This window comes from Nipponia nippon, unplaced genomic scaffold (assembly GCF_047370975.1).
Source record: "Nipponia nippon isolate SJK-2023a ecotype South Korea unplaced genomic scaffold, ASM4737097v1 scaffold_5, whole genome shotgun sequence".
Taxonomy (NCBI): Eukaryota; Metazoa; Chordata; class Aves; order Pelecaniformes; family Threskiornithidae; genus Nipponia; species Nipponia nippon.
In genome coordinates this window covers 18,019,813-18,042,080 of record NW_028262369.1, presented here as the reverse complement: position 1 = coordinate 18,042,080, position 22,268 = coordinate 18,019,813, and the positions used below count along the sequence as shown (strand labels likewise).

General features: G+C 49.2%; 1 protein-coding gene across 2 annotated transcripts in view; it reads right to left on the bottom strand.

Moving 5' to 3' along the window:
• The window catches only part of PRKCB (protein kinase C beta), a 135,692-nt gene that overhangs the window by 11,226 nt on the left and 102,198 nt on the right, over positions 1–22,268 (bottom strand). For both annotated transcript variants that reach the window (XM_087731190.1, XM_087731189.1), the window contains exons 11-16: positions 19,871–19,962; positions 18,843–18,905; positions 16,683–16,821; positions 13,031–13,111; positions 12,650–12,757; positions 5,850–5,990 (exon numbers count right to left, since the gene is read on the bottom strand). In XM_087731190.1, coding sequence (XP_087587316.1) covers positions 5,850–5,990; positions 12,650–12,757; positions 13,031–13,111; positions 16,683–16,821; positions 18,843–18,905; positions 19,871–19,962 — 624 coding nt within the window. The remainder of the gene's footprint in view (positions 1–5,849; positions 5,991–12,649; positions 12,758–13,030; positions 13,112–16,682; positions 16,822–18,842; positions 18,906–19,870; positions 19,963–22,268) is intronic.

Genomic DNA, 22,268 nt, shown 5'->3' with positions numbered 1-22,268 from the left:
TTGTGAAATGCTTCCAGTTATTGGGATAGAAGGTACAAATATATTTTTAATATGTACATTGGCAAGCAGTAATTTTCACTGTAATGCAATAAGGCAAGAATATGTGGATGGAAAATTTAAAAAGTTGCATCTATCCATAGTATTTCATGTCCAGCTTTGTGAAGTTCGCTTTTATTCCTGCGGACTTTCTGTTCAGATGCATAAGAACTTGGCCTGGTCAGCAAATCAAACAGCATATCCTCCTCTTTGGGAGCTTTCACATGGACAAAATATGTACTTTAAGGCTGGAAATTGTCTTTGGGTTTATAGAAGCCAGATCCAAGCCCAAAGCCAAGGTCTAAAGGCTGTGACCATGCACCCGTGCTGTTCTGCACGCCACGTCCCGAGCCACCCCCACGATGCCCTAGGCGGCCACTTGGCTCTTGGGATCATGGCAGATTTTATTCCAGTGGCCAAGGCCCAACACTGCTGGAGTTTCAGACACAAGGTCTGGCCCTTGTGTGTGATAAGAGAAAGCAAGAAGGATAAATGCCGCTCCAGACGGCAAACAATCGCTATCTGCAGGAGCACCATCTTTAAAGCTTCTGAAATTAAGTTCCTCTTTAAGGGATGGGAGACATGCTGGATGAATTTGTACATTTATCTAAAGCCACGTTGTGAAAAATCTGCCTCATTTTCGTACTATATTAATGTACAGGCATCACTCCATCCTGAATGGAGAAAGGGGGAGGGTGGGAATTTATCTTACATAAATCCCCAATGTGTCCTGTCTAATATTTATAGCCAGCACAGAATGACTTTTTTTTCAAGCTGCAGAAATAAAACTGTCAGCTTAGAAGATAGCTTTTTTATTTTATCAGTTTCTAGCTTGATTTCAAATAGAGACAAAAGGCATAATAAAATATTTTCCATTGATCCCCGAGATGCGATCAAAGATCATAAAAAGCCAAGGATGGCTGTTCTCCTGCTGCGACGAAGCCCTCGCTTCCAGCGCCGAGGAGAAGCAGTGGGCTGAACATGCCCTCCATTTCCCAGTTTTTTGGCCCAAACCAGTGGTACAGCCACAATCCTGCTGGCCTTGCAGGCATTTCTTGGGCAAGTCTGACCTTCCTGGTGCTGCTCCATGTTAGAAACCTGGCTCCTTGCCACCCAAGGGAGGATCAGGGCTCTCAGACACTTCTGCCAATAGATGCATCATGTTTGGGGAAATTTGGGTCACATCATGAACCTGGGGCCACACCAAGGGCCCCTTTGCGCTGGTCAGGGGGAAAGATGGTGCTTTTCATTCCTAAATGTCTGGCTAACAATCCCAGGCCCCAGCTCAGGATGCTCCAGCGCGCGTTCACCCTTGCTCAAGGCAAAGGCTGCGAGGGTTTTCTGATGTAGGACCCTGGCTTTCATCTCTCCCCTATGAACAAAGCCAAGTTTCTGCCCAATATACTGAAAATATTGGGTGAATAATCAGAGGGGAATCTCAGAGAAAGCCTTTACAGGACCCTGAGGCTACCAGAGTAAATCTTGTCTCGATTACGAGAGGAGATGTTTAACCTTAACGCATTCAACCGCCTCCCCACGGCACGCTCCTTGCCCACTGTTGGCCTCTTCAATCCTTAAATCTCATCTAATTAGGAAATTACTTATGCAAACATTTGAACTCACCTTGTAAAGACTGAAAATAAGGCTACAAAAATGCACATGCAGGAGAACCAGAGTTTTTACAAATCTGGGTCTATAAATGGCATTTCAATATTAATTAATTCAATGCAGTTAGAGGAAAATTAATTTATGCAATTAAAAATTATTAGATTAAAAGCAATTTTTTTAAACCACTGTCCTGTTGTGATTAATCCTGTGCTCTGTCGTGTGATTTCAATGCTTTCAAAATGAGGAGACTTTTCAAATCACTACGCTTTATGTAAAGTAGAGGAGTAATTAGATACCAAAAACAATAATTATCTCAATGAGAGACAGAGAAGCAGGCAAGTGTAAATACACTTCCCAGGGTAAATGCAGACCCACGAAAGGAATTGTTATGCACAAGCCAAACCACGGAGCAGCCAAGCACAGCCCTATGTCAAAACCGCTGAGTTTCTGCACACCAAAGACAACCCAGACCCTGATCTGTCTCGTTACCGTCTCTGTGATAAAGGTTAATCAAGCACAAAGCAGGAAGCAACACATGAGCTCTTGGGAATTTATCTTCAGCTCTGGGTACATAACACCCAAGCCAGGCAGAGGGCTGAAGTGTCCATTTTTCCTGTTGGTATAAAATGAAGCAGGTTTCTGGGAAGTGATGTGAAGCCCTTCCCGGCAAGCAGACGCTGGGAAGGCACGGAGAGCCCTCTCTTGTACCCACGCTCACTACCTGTAGAGATGCTACAAAATCGTAGAAACGTGGCAAAAAAAATGTGGGTGCTACGGAAGAGATAACTAGCAAAGATGCTTCTGCGGAGACCAGGTGTGGAGAGGGGACCACCCGGCAGGGAGAGGTGTGGAGGCAGCATGGGAGATGCCCACCCGGCTGCTCTGCAACGGGACCTTCCCCGGTGCCTCCATTTCACCTCCTGCACCCACCCTGCCACAGCACTCACATATGCAAGAGAAGGCTTTGTGCTACTTGAGCAATGAGCAAACATGAATTAATGATAGCTTCTGATAAGCAGAATCTGTTGACATGAGGCTAAAGACAATTTGGACCGGGTTCTGCTCACCCCTGACTTGTGTTCACAGGGCTGAAGCACTCAGGCACTACATGGTGCTGGAGCACAGGAAGGCTGTGGGCATTTGCGGGCAGATACCAAGCCCACATCTGCATATTATTCCATATTTTGAAACTTTGGCTTGCAGACAATCTCTGTAACCTTATCTTTAGAGAAGTTAATTTAAAAAAAAAAAAATAGACTTAAGCCAAGGTAAAAAGCCAGGCTAGCACAAATCCCCTGCTCCAGCAGGCACTCGAGCCCTGCATGAATGGCTGAAGGTCAGAAGCAGTAAGCAATGTCTTTCCTCGTGACCCACCTGAATACATTGTGAAGGTGCACAAACCCAGATTTTCATTTCTGTGCTGCTCTGATCTGCGCTCACAGCTGGCATTAAAGGAGCAGCATTTTTCAGCACAGATGCACTGCTGTTGAAATATCAGCTATCAGCAGGTACCTGAGTTGTCTTAATCCTACCTAAATCCTAAATCAGCTGTGCCTACCTTTCTATTAATCTTCCTGTCCTATCAAATGGTGAATTTTCCCCAGCACCAGCCATTAGGTGAGACATGACAGATGGCAGCTTACTGTCCCCCCTCCAAGGTCCAGCGTCAAAAGGATTTTCAAAGAAATAAGACATTTAAAGTAGCACAAAAATTGCACATTTTAGAATAGTAAGAAAGCACTTTTGGCAGAATTCAATTGTTTTTAACTGTAAAACACCAAACAATAATGCTATGCCACAACCCATGGCAAAGAGCATCACTGGGGATCTGCTCAGGAAGAAAGGGCAGACAGAGGAGCGACGCAGCAACAGCTTCATTGGCAAATGACCACAGAGGTCAGAAACAGCAGGAGTTACGGATATCAGGAGAAACGAGCTCTTGCAGAATAAGACCCCCGCAGCCCGCTCCGTGTGCGGAGCAGCGTCCCCGCCACGGCTGGAGCTCACAGACCACCCTGCCTGGTCTCTCAGCATCCTTTGCACAAAGGTCGGATCCCACCCTAAGCCAACAAATCATGGTGTTACAGGCAGTCCCAAACACTTTTGCACTATTATACTTTAATGTCATATATACCATTACTTCCCAGTAACGCCTTTCCTACATGGTCTAATGGCTTGAAGATGCCATTCCTTCCGAGGGAAAGGAAAGCAGGCAGCAATTCGGACCTCTGTGCTACCCATCACTAGCTGCTTACCAGCAACCTGGGTCTCCACATTTCTGAGACAGATAAAGAGAACAGGACATTTTTCTCCTTGCTGATGCAGAGGGCAGCCCAAGACTGCACTGCACAGAAGCAGCTCTCAGCCATGGAAGCAAAAGACTCTGAGGACAGCACCCCATATATAGTTTCCTGCAAAGGCATTGCTGCACAGGAGTTAACTTTGTAAAAACATTTGTCTGAAATTAAAATATGCCAAGTGCACACAGGGCATCCCTGGCAGACCTGGGGCAAGGAGCAGACCTCCCAGTCGGCAGCCGCTCTCCCATCAATACTGCATGCCAGCAGGGAGACAAGGCTGTGGAGGCTCCTGCCAGGCCCAGCTAACGGGCGGTTTATTCATATTTGATCAGTCAAAGCAAGGACCTGTAGAAGGGAAAAGGCTGCTAGAGCAGAGAGGCATTTAGAGGGAGGAGAGCTAAAGGAGCTGAGCACCCTACACCAAATGGACTCCATTCCATGTTTTCCCTGAAAGCGGAGTTTTTCCAAGCACTGAAAGGGTGCCTTCAAAAGAACAGGTTTACTGTAAAGCACAGGAAAAGCAGACGCATCCAAGGTTCTTAAGGACAGTGGGGCAGGGGAAGGCTCAGTTAAATACATGGAGCATCTCTGGACTCCAAGTTGTGATCCAGGATGATGGATTAAGACAGCATGCACTGTTCCCACCTTCATCACTGGGCATAAATATCAGTCCATGTCAGCCATGTAAATCAGATTTAACTTTGGATTCACAGTTTTCTGTAAAACACCAGTGCCCAACTAGGGCACAGCAGCTAACAGGCATGCAGGAGGTGGAAACGTATGAATAAGCCCATGCCTTAAGGACCTGGATCACTGCAGAGAGACTCAGACACAGCTGTGACCCTGCCAGTGCCAACAGTGGGAAAGAGAAATAGAGAAATCCAGGGAGAGATGTCCCTGTCCCCGAGTCTATGTGGTCACTGCTGCCTGTGCATCCCCTCTCGGGAAGGGCAGAGACCACAGGCAGAGAGGTGCAGCAAACCAACGTGCTCGGGGTCACACAGAGAAGCCCGAGCACCGCAGCTTGCAGGCTTGTGCCCTCAGGCTGCTTCAGCATGAACCGCGTACGCAGCAGGCAATGAAACCCGCTCAGGCTGCAGCCCTGCACCGGCACAGGCATTACCCAGACAGATACCACTGCAAAGACGGCTGGACCAAGGAGTAGTCAAGTAGTCTCATCTTTTTTGACAAATAGCTTTCAGATTACTCATGCCTCCACCTCAGTTTCGCTGCTGGCAGCTTATCTCCCCCTACAGCCTCGCACTCCCAGCACACACAGCATCTCTCTCGCTAGTAGAACCCATCTTAAAGCAAGGCAGAGACGAGAGAGATCAGGCAGGTTCTCCTCACTGCAGAGCTCCTCTCCACCCGCGTCAGTGCCCACACGCGAGCCAGGCTCCAGCCTTCCACTGCTTTACCTTGGAGAGAAACTGTTGAGTGAAATACAGCTCCAGTGCCAATTCAGACAGACTACGGTGCTGAGCTAGATGTTGAAATAAAGTTTCAATTAAAAAAAAAAAAAAAAAAAGAGACCTGTTCAGCTTAAGAAGAAAGGATGAAAAGAAACAACAGAAAGACTGACCCCTGGGATAACAAACAGACAGTATTGCAATTAAATCCATGAGCTAAACGCGTGGTGTTTCTACCCCTGCAAGTCAGAGCAAGACAAGGCATCCGAGAGTTATCCTTTCACAGCAGTGGTTTGACATGTGCCAAATCTGAGGAGACGTAATCTTCTAAGCAGAGAGAGAAATGAAACCTCCACGTTGCGGGCAGGATGAGCAGCGCCTGCACGTATACCTGCGTGCGTGCACCCAGGAGCGCGAGCGGGAGAGACTGTGCAAGAGAGAATCGGCGTGTGGGAGAGTGAGAGGGGAGAAACACGCTTAACGCAGCCACACTTACAGCCTTTGGCTTGAAAGGAGGCTGGATCTCCTTGCGCTCCAGCTTATCCCAGTCGATGTAGCGGAAGAACGCATGCTCCTTGATGTCCCGCTCCCCTTCTGGGCCACATCCCAGTCGCTTGGCAGGGTGCTTGGTCATCAGCTTGGGGAGAGGAAGAGAAGAAACAGTCACTCACAGAGTGGTCAACTGCTTCACAAAACGTCCACTCTGTGAAGTCCCCAGGGTGCTGCAACGCCCGGCTGGGCAGCCTGCACCACGCGGCCGCTGCCCCAGGATGCCCCACATCAGTGCCCAGACCCCAAGAGGGGCTCCCATCTCCTCTCCTGGCTTTTGGTGCTCAAAGCAAAGGACAGAGGGAGAAGCTGGAGCAGCTCCGGGGACAGGGAAGGTTGTCAACTGCTTACAACAGCAGACTAAGCACATCACAGGTACATGAGCACTGGCTGGGATGAGCACATCCCCTTCTCCTCTGGGAATGAAACTGTTTCACCAAGAAATAATGTCAGGGTGTTGGCAGACCCCCCCACCACTGCAGTCTCACCAGCCTGCTACAACGGGGGGAGCAGCATGTGTGCAAAGCTGCTTAGCAGTCTGCTTGGTAGCAAACTTCTCAGCATCTGCATAACTAATTTTAAAGGCCACTGCCCATTTAAGATGAACAATCTGCTCTCAGAAACTTTCATTAGCCCTAGAAGCAGACCCTTCACTTCTCTGGAGCCGCGGCAGCACAGACGAGAGGCGTATTTCTACTCAAAGAGTCAATTTGGAGAAAAAAAGCGCAAACAGTCCATTAATGTTGTTTGTCATCTAAACTTCTCCTCTTCACTGCCTCAATAAGAAAAGTAAAATGGGCCACAGGAATTAAGGGCGGCTGTACAAACATTAATATCCTGGGGGCATTGTTTGAGCTGTGTTCAGAGATCAGATGGAGATTCCAGAGATCTGTAAGACATTGATAAGTGCGGAGAATATGAGCTGTACGCCTGCAACAAAAGGACTACTTTATTAAAAGCAGGGCAGTTAAAACTGATGCCAGAGCTGTGCAGAGGTTGCAGCAAGCCTGACTCCATCTCCTGGGGCTGTGGGTCTGCAAGAGACCTCCACTGCCCTCCCGTGGGCCCCCGAGAGGGGACAGTGCACCCGCGGCTCTGCAGGGAGGCACTAACACTCCGAGAAACCTCCCCACCTTTCTGTTGAGACTGACCCACTCTCGAAATAAAAGTTTTTTATAAGCAAGCATCTTCTGACAAAAAAACCCCACATCTGCCCAAGCACCCAGGTGGCAGGCAGCCCACCGTGCCACGGGGAGCTGATGAGCCCCCACCAGGTCCTGCGTCCAGGCAGAGGTCCTCTGCCCCAAGGTGTAAGTGTTTTGACACAAATCAGCCCTGCCATCCATGATTGCACAAAACAAACTTGTTCAGGGAAGCTGATCTTTAAAAGTAATGCTACAACAGGGAGCTGAAAGCAAGGAAAAGCCTGCAAGAAAAGAAAAACCCCTAAAAGAAAAAAAAAAAAACCACCAAACCAACAAACGTGAAGTAAGAGTGGAGCCACTAACCACTCTGCTAGCAAATAGCCCTACATCCATGGCCAGCCGGTTGCGAAGGCAACCTGCAGCCGAAAGACTGATGGAGCCAGGCTTCCTTGAACCAGCGTCACCCCCTGGAAAGCCCATCTGCAAACAGCAAGGGCCCACCAGCCTTCGCAAGCTGGACAAGTGATTTTCCAGATGGTGAGATCTGCCTCTCCTCAGGGCAAGGACGTGACTGGCATCAGCATCAGTCTTGCAGAGCCCATCCCCGTGCGAGGAGTCCCACTGGAGCTGCTGCTGGTGGGCTGGAGAGGGAGGGCCGTGGGGGTGCGAGGTGGCAGTAAAAACAAAAGCAAGATTTTTTTTCTAACTCATGTTTTACTTTTTTTTGTAAATAATACAGTTTCCCTCGGTATTGCAGCATGCCGCCCTTTACAAAAAAAACCAAACCCCAGCGTAAGAAGCCTGGCAAGGTGGAAGATGTTATGTGTCTTGGTCTCTTGAATGAGCGTGGCAGCAGCGTGGACAAGCAGGCAGGGCTGGATCCAGCGCCGCTGTCCCTGCCAGGAGAGGGCAGCGGTGCCACCAGGTGCTGCTGGCAGCGCGCGGGCAGGTGGCCCTGGCAGGCAGGCAGGCAGCCCCACCGCGGGCTTACGTGCTGCCAAGGCAGCACAGCGAGGTGGGCAACCCGCCAGCCCCTCGGTGCCGCTGGGCAGATTTCACATCACCCTCGGCACACGGACAGGCATCTGTCTACTCCGGCTGTGGTCTGTCTGCCCCGGCAGCAGGCAGGGCGATGTTGTGCCCCGCTGAACCTCGCCACCCCTCGGCTTTCACTACATCCACTTCAAGCTGACTCGGGTTCAGCTAAACAAGAGGATCTTTGCATCTCCTTGGCAGGCTCCGGACAGCATCCTGACAATTCAATTGGGTCCCACTTAGCTGTGCTAAAGCAGGAGAATAAAAAGCATCCTGTGACTCAATAAGGTTTTCCTAAAGCAAGTCCCTGACAACAATGCGAGAGCCTGAAATGTGCTAATAAACTGATTTGGTGATTTGGCTGTCATGTCAAAGAGCTTAGTTTGCTTTCAGCAAACATGAAAAGAAATCTGTTTGTGGGTCTTTTCTGTTAAGTGCTGATCCTGAACACACTGACACGCCTCTAGCTTTTACTGACAGAGATCATTTGGGACAAGGAGGGAAAGCAGGTCTGTGCCGCCAGGATCTGTGCCTCTGTCGACACTAAAGCTCGCAGATGCCTGTGCATAAAATTCAGCTGTGAAAGCATCTGACGGTGGGAGCTGGACAGATGTGTGCTCGCTCACCTGCAACGGAGGCGTTAGGAAGGGGGTAGGCTGCAGCCCTGTGGAGGATTTGAAGGTCAGCAGTGCTGGTGGGCAGGCAGCTCGCTGCCCTGTCCCCATGCACCCCGGTCCGCTTCCCGGCTCCGGCTCCCTCCTGGAGGCCAGCAAAGCTGCTGAGGCTGCGCCACGCCGGGGCTCCCCCCGAGCAGACCCTCCGCTGTGGGAGAGCGATTCCCCCAGGTGCACCCAGTGAAAACGTCTACAACTCCGCTCGCATCTGCTGAGCCTCAGCCGCCACGCTGCCCTGCACACGCTTCCTACACCCGCCCCACTAAATCCAGTCCATGCTCTTTTACTAATTAGATTTTCCAGTCAAAGCCCAGGTTCGTACCTGCCGCATTACGCTGGAAACTTTTACATACACCCACCCCCAAATTGAAGTGTCATGGTTAAACCCCCCGCTTCCTCAGTGTAACACAAATGCACACCAAATTCAGAGCAGCTCAACCAACTAATGAATTGTAAAAGATTTTCTACTTCATGTACCTGCCTGTAAAGCTGTACTACAGTGCAGTTATTCAGTATTTTCAATATATGCATCCAGAAATTAAATTTTCTTATTTTCCTATTGTGCTTTTATGCATGTGAGCATGAAGGCACCATCTGTTATTGATATATAGGACCCCATCAACATGCAGACTGATTCTCCTGGCTCACATAGGATAATTATTTAGTTTTGTTTGTATTAAACAGGAAGAGGTTGATTTAATCCCATACTAACGCAGTGAAAACCCTTCAGGCTTCTGCAGGTAAGGAAGGATGCTTTAGACCAAATCACCTGTAATGGTACATCTGATGTGTGGAGTTCAGATACAGGAAAGTCCAAGTCTGGACTCAACTGCTTTGCTAAACTGCAGCTTTATTTTTTGTCTCTGGAAGGCAAGCGGGTGCTGCATGTTCACGGGCTTCATTTAGCAGCAGCATGTTTTGCACCAAGGGGCAAAGCTGATCCAAATGATCTTTGTCCACATTTGATGAGACCACAGGGCTTACGGGCAGCAGCCACCACCAGGACCTTCCCATCAGGGCACCGCTCCCTCTGCCATCCCGGCACACAGCCTGGGCACGCTCCTGCTCAGCACAGCCGTGCCACTGTGGCAGCACATCCCAGCCCCATCCCAACCGCAGCCCGGCGTTTCAGCCGGAGTCAGAGGCAGCAAACCCCTCTGCAGCCAGCAGTGCCCGCCACGCGCCGCCCCAAAACGCTCCCACCTTCCAGCCGCCCTTTGCATACCCACAGCCACCGAGACACGGGCACACCCACTCCTCCGAGAGGGCTGCAGCGCCGCGCTAAGCAGCTATTATGAGCTTTTCCCAGGCAGCACCACCAGTGGAAAGACCACTCAAAATACCTGTAAACTTTACTGCGGAAAACATGTCATTTTATGCCTTTGCTACCAGGCAGAGATTAAAGAGGGAGCTGATATTCGCAGGCAATCTGTTCACCTGGAAAGGGCTGCTTTGCTCAGGCACAGTCAAATCCCTCCATATGGGACAGAAAACGGGTGACGGTCTGTGCCAGTGCCTGTGTGCATGCACACGCACATCGCTCCACGGGTCTGAAACGGGCTCCTGATAACCAAACCAGAGCTCAAGAGAGCAAAGCTAAGCTACCTGCACCACGGAAACAGCAGCTCCGACATCAGCCTTCGGAAAAAAATCCAAGTTGACAGCAGAGGAGGGAAATGCTCCATTTGATCTGCTAATTGATGCTGACTGTCGAGTCAAGGAGCTGTGTTCTGGTTAACTCTCCATTTTGCTTCCCAGCCAACTATCTCTGATTAACACTTGTTTCTTGGCTCAGGCCGATACAAGGCTTTCAGGATCAAATGCTTTTCATCTCCGAGCTGTGCAACAGTAAGTGATGACTGGCACCGGCATGCCGGAGTGAAACCGCGTGGGAACAACAAAATTGTTTTGGAGAGCACGTAAGTGAAATACCAAACCCTTCATGTTGAGGAGTAGAGCCTTCTCCAATTGCTTGTTCTCTGGACTGACATAAGCCTGGTTTTGTGCCCTCCTGGAAGACCTACCACATACCACCACAAACAGCAGGGCTCCAATGCCCCTGTGGTTAATTGAGACATAGTTTACTGTATTCCAGAGGAAAATGTAAATACTTTGTTTCCACTTTACTGACAGTTTGTAAATACTGCACATATTTTTAATTAAACTTTCTGGTGTAGCAGTTTGGTGGCGGCAAAGAATGTCAGGAGTTTTTGTGCACTTCCCTGAAACAACAGTTGTACAAGGGGAACCACCACTTGGCTGCAAAAAAAAAATACAAGAATTTATAAAGAACCAAGCTCTCCATGCGTGGCTAAATGTCCTCCCATGCAGCCTCACATTTCCAAAAGCGAGAAAAGCCATTACAGCTACACCCAGCAGACGTTTCAGTCATGGTCTCTTCTTGTCTATTTACAGCATTCACATTTTGACTGATGCAACAGCAAACAAAGCCGACAGTGAGATTCATCCCTGTTCCAGCCCCCGCTCCCCCGAAAGCACCGTTCCCTCGGGCACCCTGGGGATAACGATGCTCAGCATCATGAAGCATCTTCCCTCCCTCCCGCCAGTCAGGGACACAGGGGACCTTCCCCTTATGTCCCAACCAACAACAGCAAGAGGAACGAGAGAGGGTGAGAAAGTTGGTGGAAACTCCCCCTTTCATCACCAGTGTGGTTTCTGAATTAAGGACTCGATTTTACTACATTCTGCTGAAGGTGAGTGCCAGATGGCCCAGACAGCATCCCCTCCCTGTGCCCCGCTCCAGGCGGGGAACACCTGCAGCAGCTTTTCCCCATGGGACAAGTGAATACTCCTCTAACACCAGCTCTGAATCCCGGCAACACTGGAAAGAGGCTTTGAAATGCCGCAGTGGGAGCGTTAAGTGCAAGATGTGTCATTTGTAGATAGAAACACTATTTTGAGATATAGAACATTCAGATATTTTAAATATTAACTATTAAAAGCAAACATATTTTAAGCTCCTACACAAACACTTATTTATAGCACTGTTTGACACTGGCTGGCTGAGATGAGGCTCAGTCCCAAGCAATAACCATATGCATAGCATCAGGACCTAGCCAGCCTTTATTCATCACTACCCAAACTAATTCAGACTGCACTTAAGTCTTGCCTAGGCCCAGTCCTTAGAGAGCTCAGGACACTGGGCAATGCAGAGCTTCACTGCAATTTAAGAGATATGATAATGAAAATACTGCTCTGACCCAACACAGACACACACCAGCACTGAACTTCATGTGCCCCTAAAGGGAGACTCATCATTGCTAAATGGAAACCTCTGCAGGATGAAGGCTTTGTATCTGATCTCAGGAAAACTATTTAGAAATCTCATTCATTTTCTCTAGGCATAATTTTTCTTTTCAGGCAAAGATGCATAAAGCTCCCCTGTTGTCACCTAATGGGGAGGAGGGTCTCTGGGCAGATGCCCTCAGCTCCCACATCCCATCCAACACTCCAGTTTTCTCCTGACCTTCACCTGAGCAAAGACAGGCCAGCCCTCAAGTCCTCCCTGTGTTTCTGCTCAGTGTAGCGGAAGGGCACAGAAAGGATCTAGCTGTTATTTTTAATTGTTTTTAGTACACATACACAAAGTAGCACAAGTTGTGGTTCTAGGAGCAGAGAGCAGGGGCACCAGAACACAACTGAGTTTTGTCAGATCCCCCTTGTGCTGGGAGCCTGCAGCTTGGACCAGGGCAAGGAGGGCAAGGAGGGCAAGGAGGGCAAGGAGGGCAAGGAGGGCAAGGAGGGCAAGGAGGGCAAGGAGGGCAAGGAGGGCAAGGAGGGCAAGGAGGGGCTTGGGCCCCCTGTGCGCAGACAGCGCTGTGCCCACCAGCTGCCCTTCTCCCTCCTCCCAGAAACCGAAGGCCAGCCCTTACCCCTTTGCAGATTGCCACTGCCTCCTTGGACATGGACTTGGGGTAGGCTACGTTGTGCTCCATGATGGACTGGAAGAGCTCATCTTCATCTTCTCCCTCAAAGGGAGCCTAGAGCAAAGCAAACAGAGGTTCAGCGGCATTTCTTCATCTTTGAGCTTCCATTTGCTGCTGCGATCCTCAGCCATGGAACCAGCCCCGGCTGTGCTGCGTGGTGACTCATGTCTCAGCCTTGCAGTCCCCGGGGCTGCATCCACGGCTTCATCTCCAGCACCGAGGAGATGGCCTCCCGCCGTGTGCCAGCAACAAAACAAATTACACGTCAGCATATGCTCACAATGGAGTTTAACACAATCCCATAGGAATCAATTAAAATTCAATTACCTGGCCAGCTAACATTTCATAGAGCAGGACTCCAAATGCCCACCAATCCACGGACTTCCCATAGGGCTGATAAGCAATTATCTGAAAACAACACAAACAGCAGGATTACACTCCCATTTTTAACCTGTTGGCACAATGCAAACTAATTTCAAGCTGTAGTCCAGGTCAAAAGGACAAGGTTATTTACTGAGACACCAGTCCCTGAATAGTGGGAAATTGCAATTATAAACAGAACACACGATAGGCAAAGGGTTCAGTAACTTTAAAAAAAATCATCAGCCTTCAAATATGCACTAAATATTAGAAAAAAACAGTAAAATTCACTGTGATTTCAGACAGATTCATTCCGATTCAGATGAAACTTTAGCATGTTTGTTGTGCTCCTGCAGACTCATCGCAGCCAGGTGCCTCGGAGCAGGAGCAGCAGCCGTTCCTGCTTCCCCTTGATGCACTTTGGGATTTTTTTTCCACTGACTTCAGCGCAGTTGGTTTGAAATAACAACACAGAGTTTGGTCCTCCGTGGAGGGTATGTGGCCCTTTAAAACAGACTCACAGCATATGGGTAGTCAAAACCCTCTGCATTCCAGGCTGCCAGTTTGCTTTCTAGTATTTATTGCAGAACATACCTCACAAAATAACGTAGTAACCAATGGCCCTATCCTTACCTGAGCAGTGTGGTTGTTTTGGAGTTAGGATATAACTTCAGGATTTGGGGTTTTTTTCTTAATTGAAAAATATCAACATTATTTTGGATAAGGCACCAAAACATGAATTTTTGTATTTTTCCATGATTTACTCTGGAAAATCTGAAATACCTTAAATTTCATAACCATACAACCCTGCAGCAAAGCCACCCAGCTAGCCTGCCTCCGCAGCGCAGGCGACCTCACCCGTGCGTGCCGGTGGTTTGCGGTACCTACAGCTGAGCCAGTGAGGGGGTCAGTCCCTCGCTAACAAGACCCCACATACAAACAAGACAAACAGCTGGCAGAGAAACAGACCCAGCCCTGGGAAAGCCCCGCGGCACCTTCCCACGGCACCTCTGCTGCTCGGCTCTCCGTGTCCCTCGGCCAGGTGCACAGCAAGACGCTGGGTCCGCACCCTTGGCGGAGGGCTGCTGCCAGAAGCCAGCCTCCTCCTTCCTTCCCTTCAGCACGGGGGGTCCCTCCACCTCCAGCACCCCGGGCTGCAGCAGGAGGCTGCAGCCACACCTATAGAGAAGCAGTGACAGGTCCAATCCAGGGACTGCAGAAGAAGCCGGGCTCCCACAGGCACCCTTCTACTTTGAAGGGTCTTTCAAGCTCTGGTTTATTTGCTGGGTTGCTGTTGCTGGGCGTCATTTCAGCGTTTGGGGTTTGACAGGCCTTGGGCTTTGCCATCTGTTACTTAATGCAAAACAATTACTCAATTTATTCATCCTAATTACAGAATTCTATTCTGCAAATATTCCTATACTTGAGTACAAATGCAAATTGTATGCTAATCACAGGAGAATGTACACAGCAATCCAGCCCTAGGGGTCTGCTCCTGCCTTGCCACCCCTGCTCGGGAGAGCAAGGCTCCAGTCCCGCAGCTCTGTGGCTGCGCAATCTCAAAAGTCCTCATGTTCAGCCACCCCTGTCCTTGCAAAAGACCTCTGCAATGTCCAACAGGATTTGACCAGGAGGTATGTCAAGATGCAGGTCAGGTGCTGCCACCCCACCCAAAAAGAGACAAGTTCCATCCTGCGAAAGCATCAGCACCGAGCCACGATTAGAGAACAAGACTGATACCAATCTTCTCTTCTGTTCTGGTCCTGGTCCAGCCACATGTCCAAACGCGGTGACACGACTCTGAGTGCCTTGACAGCGTCCTGCGGTCAGGCCTGACCCTTCCCACTGAGATCAGACATTAAGTTTCAGCTCTGAAATTCCTCGACCGAGTGCACTTGAAGTTCCTCCTACTTGTTCTTTAGATGAGTTACGGGTGCTCTGGGAAATTTAGGTGTGAACTGTTCACACCATAAAAGGCCTTTAAAAGAAAATAGTACTTAGAAGAAATCCTTGTAGAAAAGCAGTGTCTGTAAATTGAAGTCGCCGAGTGCACATTAGGGAAGGTCAAAACCCAACAGCTGAAGAACACGTTTTGTTCAGAGGAGATCATACACGCCGGATCATTTGCACTCAGTGCCTGTCACCTTGGCACGCAGAGCTGTATCTTAGAACAGAAAAAGCCCTAAAAATGGGTCAAGCAAATCACAGGACATTTTTACCCTGAAGACATGTTGGCTTGAGAACATTGCGGCTTCCTAACGGGAGGAAGCACGGTCCAGCAGAAGGGCCCTGGCGTGGAGCTACACGCAGGGACCCCGGCTCTGCCGCAGGCTTGGCCACCCAGCAGGAGACCACGCCAGAACTGTGTACCCCCTATTTCTATTGACAAAGTAGGGGATGTGTATATACACTCTTTTGAGACTCACTGGCAGCAGGCTTTAACACCATTCCGGGGTACTGTAGTGATTTGCACCTTAATTTCCGATCTTCTGTTTTTCTTTTGGAAAAAAAAACCCAGAGCAAGCAGAAGAAAATAAGAGTTTAAGTGATAATGCTCAGGCAAATACCAAGAGAGCTGGTCATTTGTCCTGCTTTGAAAGAGTATTAATCACACACAGCAACTGAGCTATGTACCAACAGGTACATATTAATCTTGGTAGGATGAGGATATGTAATACACATTTGAACGGGTAATTAAAAACCTCTCTGGCTGCAGCAAAACACAATGTAGTTCAGCACACAAGCACATCTAACTATGTCCTAGCAAAGAGAATCTCTTCCTCTAAAATATTTAAATGAATAAATATTAATCTCATCATTGAAAATTCCGCAGAGTGAGAAGATTTTAGAGGGATATTTTTATGTTAAGGGAACAGGCATTTGGAAATAATTACCTACCTGAATTTCACATGTCTGACATTAAATTGCACCCATCCAGCACTTCATGTAAGTGTCATATATGACTCCATCACATAAGTAATAACCAAACGCAAAATAATTTTGGAGCGATCTAGAGCTGTATATAGGGAGCCCCTCCTCAACAGGCGCACAGCCCTTTGCTGCAAGTAGCAAGCTGGAGAGATCTAAAGATTTCCACTTCACATGGAAATATTATCCACTGATAATTCCATTTTTCCCCACCGGTCACATTGTGCTGGAAGCGGCTGTCACACGCAGAGAGAGGCAAAGCCAAGCTCCTAGGCTCACCTTTCCCAGGAGCACGGGAGTGTGCGAGGAGCAGCCCTTGGTGGGTTTGAGCATGCCAAGGATCAGACAGGCACAGGGACGCCCATGGCACAGACATGGGAAAAACACCCAGAGAGGGAAAACACACTGCAGGGAGAACAGCACAGAGGATTTTCTGTACTTTGAGGCAGAAGCAGGGCACACAGCCAAACGAAGAGGCAAATCCAGCATTGCTGCTTTGTTAAAGACAGCTGTAGCCTTTGGGGGGATGGACAGTGCTGGGGGGGATGAACTTCCCAGGCTGACGGTGAATTCACTCATGTCCCTGTTTCAATCAGAAAGCTGCCCAAAGCAAAGTCATCCCATAGAAAAGAGCATCAGACAGGCTGCTGAAACACGTATGGAGCATCTATTGCCTTTCTCTACCTCCTACCTCAGGTGCAATGTAGTCTGGAGTGCCACAGAAGGTCTTGGTAGTCACCCCGTCCCAGATGTTCTCCTTGCACATGCCGAAGTCTGCAATCTTTATGTGCCCCTCGCTATCCAGCATCACGTTGTCCAGCTTTAGGTCTCTACAAAGAGAAAGCAAAACAATGACACAAAAGACGACATGCGAAGCCACCCAGCAAAGACACAAGTTTCCTGACTCCAGGGGCTCTCCAGCGAGTGAGCTCTGGCTTCATCTCACACCCAGACTCTTTGTAGGATGATGTTCGGGGAAATGAGTAAAAATAAGTCAGAGATCTGTCAGGATGAAGCGTTTATTTTACTTTTAACCCACAGGAACGCCATGCTGGGCAAATCGCTTTTAAATGTACGACAGAAAACACTCTCATCCAGCAGGGAGACAGATTTAATAGATTTTTTCTTTTTTTTTGCGCCTATGAAAATCAAAGTGTACTTAAAGCTCACCCGCAATGAAGAAGTACCTACTCAGCAGAAGTCCCTGCATCACCTATGCACATGAAAATACAAATCAACCGTGTTTCTCTCTGATCCTTGTCCACAGAATATCTGTTAGTTATATCCAGCCCTGCAGGAGATTTGCTCTTTAGCACAAACTGTAGAGACAGTTTCAGCTGTAGAGGTCCCGATCTGACTCCCGGCCCTGACAGGCCCCTCCGGAGGTGGGTGCTCCAGCCTGAAGGACAGTTTGGCAGCAAACACTCAGTATTTCAGGTGCAATTACTACCTTATCAGCCATGTAACTACCACACAGTTGTGTGATCTGTGCCATTCCTGGCTTATGTTCTATACAGTAAAGCATTACTCAAAGGTCTTCATTTCAATATTGGAGCATGTCTGCAAGATTTCCCTTGCCCAAAGGCAACATTAAGGGACAAGGCAGGTGACAGAGCAGCACACTGGTGCAGGCACAAGGTGTGCCCTGCCTGCCCATCGGCTCAGCTGGCCAGGTCCCTGCAGCTCTGCCCAGCCACACACCTCATCTGCAGTTGAAGATCAAATGCACATCGCACATCCCAGAGCTGGCGTGAAGGGCACACCATGTTTGTGTGAGCCCTCTTCTTAGAGACCCCCCACTGAAATACTCCATTGGGAACAGCCTGCTCAGCAGAGCTGTGGGGCTGCACAGTGCATGAGGCTTCATTTTGTTAAGTGAGAAGCCAATAAACGGAACAGCATAATTTACAACTTCTTGCTGGTTTTTAAGATTGTTTTTTCCAATTACTGTGTCAGTGCTCAGAACCCTGATGGGCCAAAGGCAGACGGACAGAAGTCTGGATTCAGAGGAAGGGAGGAAGGGAGGAAGGGGCACTGGGGACCAGCAGACCTAGAATCTCTGTGCAGCATCTGAGAGCAAAAAAAAACATCCTTCACGTCAGGTTTGTTCCACTTCTTTCATCTTCGGAACAGTCTTCAGCATCTCATAACTTCAGTTGCACAGCCGGCATTTCTTTTTGCAAAGCAGTTAATGGTATCTGACACTCATTAGGATGCTCTGCTCTACCTTGGGCTCTGCGAATACTCCCGAGCAGGGAAGAGCAGGGGTACACTAGTTTCAGTGCTTAACCAGCAGCCTCAGAGCCCAGTCCGGCACTTGGCAGTAACCTAGCTAACTCTGGATGCTATAATCATATTGTGAATGGAAAAGAACTTTTACTGTCTGAACCAGAAGTGACAGACTTGCACTGCACATCTCAGAATAAGCTATTCATAAGCACCTACTCTACTGTTAATGGTAAGAAAATAGTGCCCTGCAGCAAAATACGTGGCTCAGAACTGGTCCATCCTGCCAGTGAGCATTTGTGTCGTATGGAGAGAAACGCATGAAACAGAGGCAAGAGAGGAACCAAAGCTGCCTTCCTATAAAATGGGGACAAAGACAAGAACCTTCTCAAAAACCAGTGACAGTACGAGGCTCCCAGCTCCATTTCGGGTGTGCGCACCCGACAGGCAGCTGCCAGACCCCATCTGTGGCCCTCGCAGGGAGGAAAGCCCTGCGGCTGGTCGCTGTACCGCAGAGGCGGCAGCGGGGCTGCAGCAGCCCTGCAGAGCATCGCGGTCGTTACATCGCTCTGGCTGTGGCGGGGGTTCTGGGGGGAAGAGAGGAAGGAGGAACTCGCTCACCTACCGATAAATGATGCCTTTGCTCTGCAGGAAGAAGAGGCCGATGGCTATTTCTGCTGCGTAGAATCTGAAATGGAATATTTAAAAGGAAGACTGATAATTAAAGGAGATGAATCAAAATAAAAACCTTTCAAATCCAATCATACTAAATGAAACGCATTGGGCATACATGACCAAAGGATAAAGACAGCCACAACTTAAAAATACCAGACAAGTATCACACGAGAATGACACAACCCACCCTCCACTCGTATCGGGTAGGGATGCGATCAGGTTGCTGTGGGCTAGCAGGGGGCTGTCACTTCTTGTTACACAAATTCTCATTAAGCAAGAGCTGGGATCTACAGCTGTTCGTTACTGTGTGCTGGCAATGCGGCTTGCAAAGTTATCTGTCATCTCGGGGAGGCTGAGGAGATAACATGCACTGCCATCGCTTTCTTTAAAGAATAATCTGGGTCTCAGAGGACTCTGCCAGAGTGCAAAACACCGGTTCAAACCCAGCCGGGCTCTGCTCACTGTTTGTGTTTTTTACTTAAGCATATGAAGGCTTTCACAAGCACATTTTGCTCTGTCCAGGTTACAGGGAGCAGGAGCCAAAAGCCACCAGTTAACACTCGGGTTGGCAACCCCACTAGGAGAGTCAAAGACCCAACATGCCTTGTATGTCCTGGGGAAGGGCACGGGCAGGATAGAGGCATGCTGGCAGCATGGCGGGCTGGGAGCTCACCAGCTGCTGCCGGTGTCTCCCAGGAAGCTTCCAAACCTCCCTGCCTGGTGCTTTTATGAAGGTCAATTATTTACCTATCAACAAGTGCAATGTATCCCAAAGATGAGCTGGAGGCACCAGCATCCTTGGCACCAGGCAAAGAATCATCCTGAACCTTCCAATTCCTGCTGTCCTTCCTTTCCCTTCCCTTTCTGCCCAGGACTTGCACCACAAAAGCCTGTGCCTTGGACTATATTTCCAGCTATGTGACAAAGGTACATCAAATACGTACCCTGAAGCTGCCAAACTAGGGCTACTGAACTTACACAGCATGTGGCTCTTTAAACCTCCCAACCTGCTGGATCTGGTACATTAAGTCCCCACCATTCACGTATTCCATCACAAAATACAAGCGATCCTAAAGGAAAAAAGCAAACAATTAGCAGCAGAATTATTAGAGCAGGTAATCTGCAGAGGTCAGAAGGACGGACCATGGCAACTGACAGCTCCAGCCTGCATTTTTCATGGCAATACAGTTATCACCATTGCCCTCCCCAAGGGGTGCAGATGGAGCTCGTGTTCATATGGAGCCCATAAGACACGTGTACTAATTTCTTTCCAACACTCCAGACTTAAGCTTTGCACCACTGCAGATAGATCCGATGGAGAAGGCAAGTAAAGGAATTCCTAAAACAAAGGGTTTTCACTTCCCATTAATAAATTTGCTCTCATTCTTCACTGAGCCCATTTTGCAGGGTGTTTGATCAGACAGCTCCTTGCTGGTATTTCCCCAGGAAGCGCACGGCTTCAATTAAGAGATGCACAAGAGACGTGAGCAGCTCCTATGGGGACCAGCCTCCGTGCGCAGGCAGTGACCAGTAGGATTTGGCCAAGCACCAGGAGGGACGTGCGACATTCCCAGCTCACCAGCCTCACCCTCTCCCTGGGAGCTGCCTGTGGCAGTGCCAGGGACCCCCGTGCCTGCAGGGGACCCAGCAGCCCCCAGCCAAGCCAGGGAGGCAGGAGGAGGCTGCAGAGCCCCCCGCCTCCCCGCAGCCTCAGCACAGCCCTCTCCTCACTCCTCCCAGCCTGGTCTGAGGGTGCACTTAATGTTCACACATGTTTAATTAATTAATCGTTAAGAGCAGAACAAACAGGTCAATCAGTGACTTTGAAGGAATTAAAATACTTGCTAGTTAGTAGGTGCAATCACAGCCACTATAAGCACACACTGACTTTGCCTCTAATGTGTAATACGCACTTTGCTTTCATTAATTAAGACTCTCCAGATTAAAGCACCCCTCCTCTTCCGCAGTGTGGCAGCCACATAGCTGCAGACCTAAGAAATTTCCAAGTAAGCTTCTGAAGCGATGTGTACCGTCCCCAGGGAAAGCCAAGCCGTGTGGAGGGGCAGGCTCAGGCTTGCACCATGCACTGCCCTGGAGCCGCAGCGACTGCAGTGAGCTGGTGAGGGTCTTGTACACACAGCACAGCGCCTGCCTTCATTGCTAGCATTAGTCCTGCTAGATGTAAGCCCAGTCCTCTACAGATTGCTAGAAATTTGAGAAAGTATGGGCCATGATCAAGCCCGAGGAGAGCTACAAGGCAAGAAACAAGATCCGAGCATTCCCACAAAGCTCAGAACTGTGGATTAATAAAATAAAAGCAGCGGGATCTTACCATGCCACATCCCGAACTGAGCTCTAGCATGAGCTCTGCAAGTCCTGGGAGACACAAGATTTGGGCAAGCAGGAGCTCCTCACCAGTGACACCTTCACCTTGGGGAATCTGTGTCCCTGAAACGCCACTTTCCTCTGATGTTTCACAGCTCTTTTCTTTAATGGGAAATGGCTGAGAAGAAAATCGTGCAAGACTGCCAAAACCACCAACCTGAACCTGCCAAGAGCGCAGGACGTTTCTCAGGGAGGGAACAGCGACGGCTCTGGACCACCGGAGTGAATGCAGGAGGGGGACACAGCCTGCCATCTGAGTGGATCTTCCCTGCCAGCAGGCATCTGTGCTCCAGCCTGTGCACGTGTTGGTTATGGATGAGAACAGCAAAGCGCTGCGTAACATCAGGCCTGAGTCACCTTTCTTACAACAAGCAACTTTCTACAGCCTTCAAAAACCCATCGTGGGGCCTCGACACACAGGAGCCCAAAGACATCCGTGGGCTCACCCAGCCCCACACCACGGAAGGAGAGACACAAAGGCTGGAGCACCGCGAGAGCTTCAGATTGGCAATATTACATAATAATTCATAATATTTCCTGTTCTTCATTTCCTCCTTAAATAAACCTTGCCCTGCTTTTAACACAGTAAGGACAAGGAGCCCAGAAGATATGCAAATGTGAGCATTACCATAATAAGGGCTGCCGAGTAACTCGGGTAATCAGTTCTTCCACCCCAGGTGCAGCACAGCCTGGTGATGCACAGCCCACCCTGACAGCGGGGCGGCCTCAAAGGTCATTAAATACGGTAACAAAGGGGCAATCAGGCTATGTAAAACATGCGGCACTGATGGGACAGAAAAGAGATTTCGGCGTATCAGATGACTGGGAATTTCGGCACATACCCCTCTGTAAACGACTGCCTCTGCCAAGGCGTCAATCCAGTTCAGCAGTAAGGCACAGGGCAGGCAAAGTCACCTTCAGCAGCCACTGTCACGCTAGTCATCCTGTGACAGTAACTGGAAAGGAAAGCAATATTGTGCTCATTTGCAGC